At 28.9% G+C, this 12500-nt stretch overlaps 1 protein-coding gene across 12 annotated transcripts in view; it reads left to right on the top strand.

The window, feature by feature from the left end:
- LOC106870663 (uncharacterized) overlaps window positions 1-12500 on the top strand; it is a 1027926-nt gene that overhangs the window by 854450 nt on the left and 160976 nt on the right. For 5 of the 12 annotated variants that reach the window (XM_089362728.1, XM_089362742.1, XM_089362737.1 and 2 more), the window contains one exon: window positions 6660-6686. The exons of the other annotated variants lie outside the window; for them this stretch is intronic. In XM_089362728.1, coding sequence (XP_089218854.1) covers window positions 6660-6686 — 27 coding nt within the window. The remainder of the gene's footprint in view (window positions 1-6659; window positions 6687-12500) is intronic. 12 annotated transcript variants of the gene reach the window in all.

Below are 12500 nucleotides of genomic sequence, written 5' to 3'. Positions count from 1 at the left end.
ATGTCCACTTAGTGGTCATCCCTTATTATACATATATATATATATATGTTTATATATATATATATATATATATATATATATATAGTTTTAGGGAAAATAACCAATTTTCAAGAACTCATCGATGAAAATCCTCTATCACATATAGAAAATTAATAATTAAAAGCACAATAAAGTTTACGGAAAAATTTGGATAAGTACTGTTTTCACTTTGCTAAAGATTTTCTACTATTTGAAAATAATATGTATTCTTGTTTTTATACTATTCATTTGGTTCTTTATAGATTATTTTTAATAGATAACTTATTTAACACTAAATTATTTAGAAGTTATAGTTTCATTTCAACATAATATTAGAACTTCGATTTGAATAGTGTTGATATATTTTCGATTATTTTTGATTAATATTATTTGATTAATTATTAATCTTTATAGTTTATAATATCGTTATAGTTTTTTTTTTAAATCAAGACTTTGTATATATATATAAAGTTTAACCTTTTATTCTTAATATTTTTTTCTTTCCTAATTTTTTCATTCATAATTTTTCCATTCATAATTTTTTCATTCATATTTTTTATTATTACGTTTGTAGAAATAAATAATCTTGTATTTTTCTATCATTCAATTGATCTTTAATTATAATTAAATAAACGTCTTTAGCTTTAAATAGTATAGCTTTAACTATTACACCGGTTAAATATGTACTAATTTTATCTTCATTATTATTTTAAACTTAAACTTCGTTCAACTTGTATTTAAAACAATGATAATTTAAAACAATGATAATTTATGTAAGTTGTTTTTTGTATATAATATACATGTTATTATAATGGATGAAGGGATGATTATTGAATGGTTATTATTTTGATATTATGATATTTTTTTAATAATTTTTCTATCTTTATATAATAAGTATTTCATATTAATTCATTTGGTACTTATTGTTGGTTGATATATATCTAATTATTGTTCTACTTACGATCTGACGAGTAGCTATATTTTTGAATAGAACTTATTTTCGATAATTTCAATTGATTTTAATCGATTTAAATTTCTTTTCTATTTGAAAATTGGTTATGAAACACGTGTAATCTTTTTATTATATTTATCTTATGATATTTACTTTACCATATATTATACTCATTTATTGTGCTTTTAATTATTAATTTTTCTATATGTGATAGTGGATTTTCATCGATGAGTTCTTGAAAATTGGTTATTTTCCCTAAAACTATATATTTTATATATACTTTATCTATAAGGCTCAATTTAATTTTAATTTTTTATAAATTGATTTTAATTGAGTTTTTTACCTGTAATTTTGGATTTTGTCACTAATATTATTATTATATATATATATATATATATATATATATATATATATATATATATATATATATATATATATATATATATATATATATGTATATATATGTGTGTGTATGTGTGTGTGTGTTTATATATATATATATATATATACACACATACAAACACATACAAATATGCATATGTACACATATATGCAAATATGTATAAACCACCATTTATTTTTGATTGTAACATTGTAACTTAGGCGTACGGTTAGCTTATGTTACTCCTCATAACTTAAGATTCTGCTCATAGAATCATTAGCGGAAATGGTTAGTCGTTGACAGAGCTCTTATATTTACTAGTCATATACACGCATATGTGATTCTAACAGAAGCTCAACAACGGATGATCATTTATGCAGCATGTAAAATGATTACGAGCAGTATGTGCCAATGATACGTCTAATTTATAATTTGCAGCATGTAATATTTTACTATTCAAGATTCTTGTTTATCTGTAAACATGTTTTTTTCCATTTATTTGCAAAGTGATACTCAGCTATTACGCCATTGATTACTTTGCCTCTTTCAAAAGATGTGTGTGTGTGTGTGTATGCGTGTGTGTGTGTGTGTATGTGTGTGTGTGTGTAGCTATGTGCATATATATATATATATATATATCGATATACCTATCTATACACACACACACACACACACACACACACACACACATATATATATATATATGTATATATATATATATATATATATATATATATATATAAGTGCATTTGTGTATTATTTATATATATACATATAACATACACACGCTCACGCATACACACATATATAAATTGTTGTTTTGGCGAAAGATCATTCTGCCAATGAAAACACTCGCACTCGTTCATTTACAATTCTTTGTTATCATTGGTCAATTAATTACCCATTTAACCCATTAACTACTCGAGTGTTTGATTAATCGTTTAGTTAAGCTATCAACAACGTTTGTGAGATCCTTTCGCAACGTTCTTACTCCTCTTATTCTACTTCACCTAAGCTTGGATCTATAATCGCGTTACCTAGTATACGAAAGTGGCGCCTAATCGATGCGTACACTGGAGACTCTTTTAACATTATTTCTAGTAACCCTGAGCAGAATCGTTGTAATATAATCTTGTGTTAAAAAAGTTTGCAATATTCTTGTGACTTATTTACTTTAACAAAGTAGCTTAATATTCAAAGTAGAGGCCATTGTGCTGCACCGTCTGAATCCACATTTCTGCCACCTCTTTGATCCCATTGTAATACCACTTCTCATCCTTCGAGGAGAACAAGTCCTTCAGTGAGACTTACACCTCCTCTTGTTTGATGAAGAGTCGCAACCACTGAGAGTGAGCCATGGATTAGAGCTAGGTCTGGAATATATGATGAGTGTGTCACCAGTTCCATTCCCTCAAGTTCTTGTAATTTATTCCGGATTTTTCAAAGGGTATAGGTCCTTATGTTGCCTAGCTGCAGAAGAGATCGTTTTTATTTTAACAAATGCTGGATATATTTGCTACACACTCATATGTATCCGCTTCAGTTGTTCGGAGTACAGTTTGACACTGATGGTTTGACGGTCCTGAACGAATTTGTAGTGAATTATCTCTTCGTAATTACACCAGACGCAGAGCATCACCTTGTGTACGAAACACCCATGCTTAACCATTGCTTATGCGCGTTAGGACTGGGGGAAAATATCTCCCTCGGATTATTATTTGTTCTGATCCATGGCTCTCTTCCTGCGCTTGTGACGGTTCATCAACGAAGAGGAATTGGAAGTTTCAGCGAATAAGTTTTTCGCCTCGAAAGACAAAGATTGGCATCAGCGTAGTATCAGAGAACTGGCAGACAGGTGGACGGTGTAGTACGATGGCTTCTACTTTGAATGCTAGGCTGTTTTCGATGTAACTTGACGAATAAAGCAAATGAGTTATCAAAATATGGCAAAACTTTTGAATCGACACAACAGTAATGGTATTAACGTTACTACTGTCAGCATTAACTGCACTAGAAACAAAAGCAATATCACACGTTACAACAGCCTGCGAAATTGAAACTGAAATTAAATAAATAAAAAAACTTAAATATTTAGACGTAGGAGCGGCTGAATGGTAAAAAGCTTGCTTACCAGCCATATGGCTATGTGTTCAGTCCCACTGCATGACACCTTGAGCAAGCCTCTTCTACTATAGCCTCGGGCCGACCAAAGCCTTGTAAGTGGATTTGGTAGACGGAAACTGAAAGAAGCCCGTCGTATATGTGTGTGTGTGTTTGTCCCCCACCATCGCTTGACAACCGATGTTGGTGTGTTCACGTCCCCGTAACTTAGCAGTTCGGCAAAAGACACCGATATAATAAGTACTAGGCTTAGTTCAACTAAAGTCGGTGCTCCAGCATGGCTACAGTCAAATGACTGAAACAAGTGAAAGAATATAACTAGAAGGAATTATCATTATCAGTAACAACGTGTCTACTATTATTACTACTACTCTACTACTACTACTACTACTACTACTACTACTACTACTACTACTACTACTACCACCACCACTACTACTACTACTACTACTACTACTACTACTACTACCACCACCACCACTACTACTACTACTACTACTACTACTACTACTACTACCACCACCACCACTACTACTACTACTACTACCACTACTACTACTACTACTACTACTAATAATAATAATAATAATAATAATAATAATTTCATTTATTAGTCTTAACAATAAAGAGATTAAAGGTTGTCATATTCGTGTTAATATTAACATGATAATAATAATTTCATTGATAGTATTGGTAATATTCTTCATAATATGGAGTGGAATGGATATATTGACATTAAAAACAGCAACGCAAATGGTAATTTGACATGATATATGCATAACTGTAATTTCAGAGAACCTAGCAATTGCCATTTGGATGATTATTGCTTATAATATAATGTCGTTTATACATGCTAGTGTCTAAACTAGGCACCGAAATTTGACAATGTTTTGCATTCGGCCTTACACTGATTTCAAACTGGCTCATGCTAGTTTGTTTTCTAATATTACGCATTTGTGTAATATGCATTATGATATTAACCAATGACTGAATTTTTGATACAGCTGTAAAGATATGTCTAAAAATATTTTTTCTTCAAGAAATATTTTTATGGTTACGTTTCCGTAACATGCTTTTAAAATGAAATAAAAGTTATCACGCCATATAAACGAACTTGTCCATGTTTTGTCTCTTTATATATATATATATATATATATATATATATATATATATATATATATATATATAAATATAGATATATAAACATATTGACATGATTGATCGCTAGCCACTAACCTTTCTTTTCTCTCTCTATCTCTCTCTCTCTCTCTCTCTCTCTCTCTCTCTCACTCTCTCTCTCTCTTTCTCTCTCTCTCTATGCTTATTTCTGTGCTCCTTTCTGTTGAAGAGCGTACACTCGAGACGTAAAAGACTTTCTCACTTCCTGAGCATAAAACTAATACATCTGTTTGTTGTTTAAAAGCCCGTCTTCGTCTTTTGTTTTGTTTGTCACACGAACTCTAAAAGATGAAATTATACATAGTTAAATAGACTATCGAGTACTCAAAAACAATGTGCAAAAATAGCGATACTATCATCTTAAGGAAAGTTCCTTGGCTTTTTACAAATCATCATTCTACAATGTCAAAGAAAGAAAGAAACAATGAATGAATGAATGAACGAATGGAAGGAAACTAGGAAGAAATGAATGAATGAATGAATGAATGAATGAAGGTATGAATGTGGCAGAATACGAGTGATATAAAAGAGAAAGGGACGGAATGTGTTTTAAGATAGCTGGGATCAACTAAATAGGCAAAAAATATTGGTTTCCAAATTTACTTCCCTCTCATAAAATGTTCTTATGATATCAGCAATGACATGTAATTCGTCACAGATGAAATAGTTAAACGGGAAAGCAAATAGATAATTATGAAAAATTAAAAAAAGCAAGAGGAAATTGAAATTGAAAACTTGTGAATTTAACTATGGAAAATCTACCTTCTGAAGAATCACATATTGCATATATTACAGGTACGTGAGTGCTCTTGCACTTTTAATCTTTTAATATATACACTTATTTATAAGTAAATCCAATTCTGGACGTTGTCTGAAGGAACAAAGAGAGAGAGAGAGAGAGAGAGAGAGAGAGAGAGGGGGGGGTAGGAGAGTGGGTGAGTTACAGGAATTTCGACTCGTTAAGTAGATGAGATGACGTATATCACTATGTATGTGCGTCTGTATATATTTACATATATTCTAGGAAATCAGGTTTAACGTATTTGTCTGTTTATATGACATATTCCACATCACTTCAATACGTTGCACATTAAGAACTCGAACAAGAGATGGCTGAACGATATATTTATCATCATCAGAAAAAGGAATGATTTAACTAACTACAAAGGAATAAAATCTCATATTTGAACAGAAGGCAAATGGAGAGAGCAACAACACAATTGATTTACACAGTTAAACCGTTTGATCTTAACAGCTGAAGGGTTATGCATTGTACTTTTACTTTAATAATATATATGTACTAAATTTATTTCTCTCTTACTTCAGTTTATATGAAATTCAATATGAATGTTTATTGTATTTGCTGGTTAGTTTTGTGTTCTGTTTCTTGTGTTTATGTTTATCTTTGTATCTTCTCTTTTCATTGTATATTATTGCTTCATTGTGATGTTATTTATTGACAGGAGTTTACCAAATTTTAAAATAACGAGAGAAAAAAAGGGATGTTTATTTGGCTAGTTGTCAACAGTATCACATATCTAGTCCATACGTTTTAATTCAACTGTTGTGCGTATGCGTGTGCCTCTGTGTTTGTATCCATGACGGTATATATATATATATATATATATATATATATATATATATATATATATATACATATGTAAATTCAAAAAGGGATAAAACTTTTTTACAAGAATTTTATCAAGAAGCCAGTGTGTAAAAAAATTCATAAGGGAAATTTCTATTCCCAAGAATATAATTATACGTTTATATTTATACATTTATATTTATATATATATATGCCCCTTATATAAATATATACATATATATATATATATATATATATATAATATATAGAGTGATAGATGTGTGTGTATCAGTTTTTACTATATGTATGCATGTATATACGTGATACCAAAGTATCATCGCAGCTGACATCAATAGTTTTCATGTGTTAGTCAATGACCTTTTCAAATCAAACGAATTTTGTCTTCTCTCCCTCTTTAGGTGAATACCCGAGTTACGAAGGACTGCGTAAGTGATCAGCTAGCTTCACTTATAGTATTCATATTTACTAGTTATTGTTCTTTTTATTATTTATATTTTTATCTCCCTCTCTCTCATATATATATATAATGTATGTATCTATCTATTTATATGTGCGTGTGTATATTTTTGTTTTAGTTCATTGGTGTTTTTGTTGTTAGTTCCTCTTTCACGACGATGGTCGATAACTTTAGATACGCCAATCATTTGCATCTAATTCGTCTTTTTTTCTGAATTTATTTTACATATATGCATTCATAGGTAAGCACTCAAGTTACAACACAAAATGGCAATTATATCTCATTTTGGGAAAGTATCTTGTATCAAATCAACACAAAATATTCCATTAAGGTTTTATATTCCTACGTGGACAGTCAAACACGTGGAGTGCTCCTGGAATATTCTAATAAAACACGTACAAATGCAACCAGTCAAACATATCGACAAGAGAGCTTCTAATAAGACAAAACAAATAACCATCAAATATCACGACACTAACTTCAAAATAAACAGGCACATTAGACGAGAAAGCCCCTGATGAACAAAATGCGAAACTGTCACTGGTGGAGCGCCTTTCAGCATACTCTTCTTCGATCAGAGTGGTTCCGTGGCTTCCAAACAAGAACAAACAATAAGAAGGATGTGGCTGAAAAATAAATTCTGTGTACGGTATAGAGACGCAAAGTACATTACATCGAATGTAATCTTGTTTTTATAATGGTGAGAGAAAGCAGTTATATAGACAAACCAATTTCGCTACGACGACTATAAATTGAGATTTATATTAAAACACATTGGTTGACTTTTTTATATTACTAAACTACTAAATAACAATCTTTAAAAGCTAGAGCAATCTGATAGGTGTTTCGCAAATGCAATCGTGGAATAGTAAAAATATGCAAAATTTTTCTAAACTTCAACATGTAACTTTTTACTACTGTTTTCATCTAACTAACAACCCAAAAGCCCGTACTTTAGTGAAAATTTTAAACATTTATGAAAGAGAGACAGGAGTGCATTCATTTATCATGTGTTCATATCTGTGTTAATATCTCTCATATGAAATATAAACAACTCGACCAAATTTATTTCATCATTTAGATAAGTCAAGAAAATAAGGTTATAATCTACATCAACATGAATTCGATTCAGTTCTATAAGATGGTTAAAAGTAATAGTTCGCAAAAAAAGTAGGTAAGGAAACTAATGCAGTTTGGAGAGACATTATTCAAAGATAATACAGCAATATTCGTGCTACATACATTCATAATGCAAACATAATGCACATGACTGTATAATGAAATATTTTTGAAGGAAGACCATGGTAAATTCCACCGAATCATCCTCTAAATCAATTAAAAACTACAATTTGAGAAAGTAGTGAGGAGTAAATCTAATTTTGGGAGTAAGGTATAAACTCTGACCATTGCCCATAATCTATTAATCCATTTTAATTACTTAAAATTTGACCGAAATTGACCATAAGTCTTTCTGTAATTCACAGAAATAATTTGAATTAATTAAAATCTCATAATTATTTCACCAATTTGTAAGTTTCATGTCAATTAAATTAATACAGGCTGTATCATCTGTTGATATATATATACATATATATATATATATATATATATATATATATATATATATATATATATATATATATATATTATATATATATATATATATATATATATATATATATATATATATATATATATATATATATATATAGCACTGTTTAGATTTGATCCAGTATATCTAAGCCGCCACGGAATAATTTGGTCGAATGTGAGGGTTATTGTCCTAGTGGGTCATAATTATCATGCTTCAGAGAAATGGATTTGGCGTGAGACTTAATAAATATTAGCTTGTGAAAATGCCAGCAAACATGAACAACGCTCAATAACCAATTCTTTTTAAGCCTAGTGATAAACAAAAAATGCTTGTAAAGTTTTAAAATAGAACTCTCAATCACTCGTCAAAACCAATGTCATTGCCACTGAGAAAGTTTCTGAAACTGATTTAAATCACTTAGTGTTGCCCCATATATTCACAATGATGGTTATGATTACCAGCAGTTGGACCATCGTCATAACCATTATCATCTTCATCATCATCATCATCATCATCATCATCATCATCATCATCATCATCATCATCATCACCATCGGTGTTGTCATTATCATCATCATTATCACCACCACTACATCATCATCAAGAGAATCCTTATCTTTACAAAGTGGAGAAAATCAATTCCTAAAAAGATATTTTCCAAAGGCAAGAATTTTGATCTCGACAAGTGATTTTTGAAAGTCTACATTCAGAAAAAAATTATAAACAAAACATAAAACTATTCTTGATTTTCCAATTGTTAATTAGTTAAATACCACTCTTACTCTACTGTTTCCTACCGAAACATTTGTGGCATTCTCCTTATGTTACAAACCATTATGCGTACTGTAATAATATCAATTTTCAATGCTCTTTTGAATACAGCTATGAAAGCCAATGTTTTAATGTACAATTAGTCAATATGTTTTCTAGACACAAACATACGCCGGATAAGCACTTCACTGTAATATATAAGGATACAAGTAACTTTGATGCTTGCTAAGCTTTTGCATATATTAATAGATGCAAAGAGATTTGCTGGATTCAGAATATCGATCAAACTCGAAACAGCCTTTTATATTTATGTGGTGTTCAAAATTATTTTCTTCGTGTTTTTCTTTCTATTTATTTTCACATTACTCTAAAATCCTGTGCACAGTTTCATTCCTGTATAGTACAGCATGAAAAGAAATCACAGCATGTAATATTTTACAAATTATATCACATATTCTTTTATTTATAATCACGCACATATACATGCACACGCATGTATACACACATGGATATACATATGTATATGTATATGTATATGTATATGTATATGTATATATATATATATATATATATATATATATATATATATATATATATATATATATATATATATATATATATATATATATTTATAACCATATTCATATCTTCATAAACGTACATGTGTAACTATTCACATGTATCTTAATTAATACACGCACGTGTATATATCTATATGCGTGTGTGTATGTGCGTGTATGTATGTATTTGACACATTCATATTTTCTCATGCATATATGTGTTGCTAGTTATATATTTATTCATTGTACATATGCGTGCGTATGTACATATGTATATATGTATGAATGCCTGTATGTATATGCATATTAAAATCACTATGATGTATTCTTATTATAATTATATTTTCCCGTCACCACTTTTATATCTGCACATGACTGTTTATAAACAAATGAATATGTGTGTGTTTATATATTTATTTATACAATTACTTCCAAAATACATGTGTGATATTGTGTGTTTAAGTAAGTTTATACACAATATATAGTTAATTATGTAAGTTTGGATTAACCATTATCTACCGCTGAATACGATTTTGCAGAACATCATTTCTGCTGTGACAAGTTTAATAATGTTCACATGGATATTCTATATTATGCTTTTCTACAATTACAATATATGATATACGCATGTGGGATTTAAATACAAATATCCACGTCTTTTATACGACCTATCTCAATACACATAAGTATGTACGTGTTTGTGTATGCGTACATATATATATATACATATACATGTATATATGTGTATATATATATATATATATATATATATATATATATATATATATATATATATATATATATATATATGTATGTATGTATGTATATATAATATACGTATACACGCTTATTATATATTGCGTATTTATATATATATATGTATCATTATACATACATTTCAGAAGTGTTCACATGCAGGCAAATACTAAGATATGTGTGTGAGTCTGCACGTGCGAAGGTGTGTCTGTGTCTGTACCTTTGTGCGTGTGTGTGAGTGTGTTTTGTGTGTGCATCTGTGTGTGTGTGTGTGTGTGTGTGTGTGTGTGTGTGTGTGTGTGTGTGTGTGTGTGGTTGTTTGTGTGTGTAGGCATATGGATTATGCAGATGTGCGGACATGAATATATGCACATATTAAGTATTACATATTGCATACATATGTTCACATGTATATCTAAAAATGCTCGGTAGATTCCTGCTTACATAAATTCTACGATTATCTGTTTTATTTTTGTTTTGTTTTCTTCCCATGTATATGAATCCTTTATAATATTGTATAAAACATCTAAAATAATAATGAGTATTTAATATTCAGTAAAATGTTTGATAAAATGATACTTTCTTCATATGCCACGTCTACATAATTTTACATTTATTTTCATTTACTCGACTAGATAGATAATATGTTTCAATATAAACCGTTATTAAATTTTCTATTTTATCCAAAAATTTTTTTTTTCTTTGCGTTTTTTTTCTAGGTTAGCTTTGAATGTGATACATTTCATTTACATTAAATGACCGTTTGAAACTAGATGTTTCATCTGCAAATAATCTTTCCAAAACACACATGTCTACGAATACATTTCCTGTAAAATGCGGAAATTTTTCAAAGCCTTATATTACTGGCAGAATGTATAATTCTTATGCTTTTAATGTCTGTTGATGTACAATAAATTTGTATACACGGGGGCGTGTAAGCTCGTAATTACGTATGCCTTCACTGTTTTTAAATCTATAGATTTTTTTTTTCCTTTAAAGAAGGGTCTAGATTCTAACTAAGAAACAAAGATCCATCATTGAATTTAGATAACAAAAATAGAGTTGAATATTCAATTCTATGAATTCATAATGCATTTATGTACGAGAGCATGAACGAGAGTATGTGCGTAAATTGTATATCTGTTCTTTGGACTTTTTTCTTAGCAAGTTTCTTTAATTTGAAGTTAGGCAAATTGCTGGCCATGTATGTATGTATTTATTTGTATGCATCTATGTATAATGTTAAGTAAGTTGACAGATATATATGTTTTGTGTATGTCAATAGGTGTGTATGTATCTGCACATGTGTGCATGTAGGTTCACTTTGCATGTATTTTGTTGTGTGTTTCAATATGAATGTTTTAACCCATGTACATATGCATAATTTTGTGTATCAGCAAAATATGTTTACTGTTGCGAACTAAACGTCTACATCATTTTTCCATATATTTGAGGTGTACATATACTGTCTATATATATATATATATATATATATATATATATATATATATATATATATACTTCCTTTTGCACTCCCTTAATAAATGTCAGACTATACGAGTATTATGCGCAGAATCACACCCTTGGTAGCAAGTTGATTGCAAAACATGGATATATATTTATACACCTTGCAAACATATATATATATACACAACGTTTAATAGCATATATCTGTATATGTATATATACATATATATATATATATATATATATATATATATATATATATATATATATATATATATATATATATATATATATATATATACCATTTTATGACAACAATTTACTGTATGTCCTGGTATTATATTAAAATATTTGTGTATACTTCAATACACCAATGTATTTGTGTATAAATTATATATATATATATATACAACTTGTGTATATATGTATATATATATAATATCTTTTATATACATATATATAAATATATATATACATAGCTGGAATATATATATATATATATATATATATATATATGTATGCGTATGTTTATATGCACACTTTGTATATACATGTATATATATACACTTTTTATATATGTATATATATACCTTGTATATATATGTATATACATATATATATATATATATATATA

This window comes from Octopus bimaculoides, chromosome 1 (assembly GCF_046866305.1).
Source record: "Octopus bimaculoides isolate indiv1 chromosome 1, ASM4686630v1, whole genome shotgun sequence".
NCBI classification, from domain to species: domain Eukaryota; kingdom Metazoa; phylum Mollusca; class Cephalopoda; order Octopoda; family Octopodidae; genus Octopus; species Octopus bimaculoides.
Note: the sequence above shows the minus strand (reverse complement) of the source record. Positions and strands in the feature narration are given on the sequence as shown.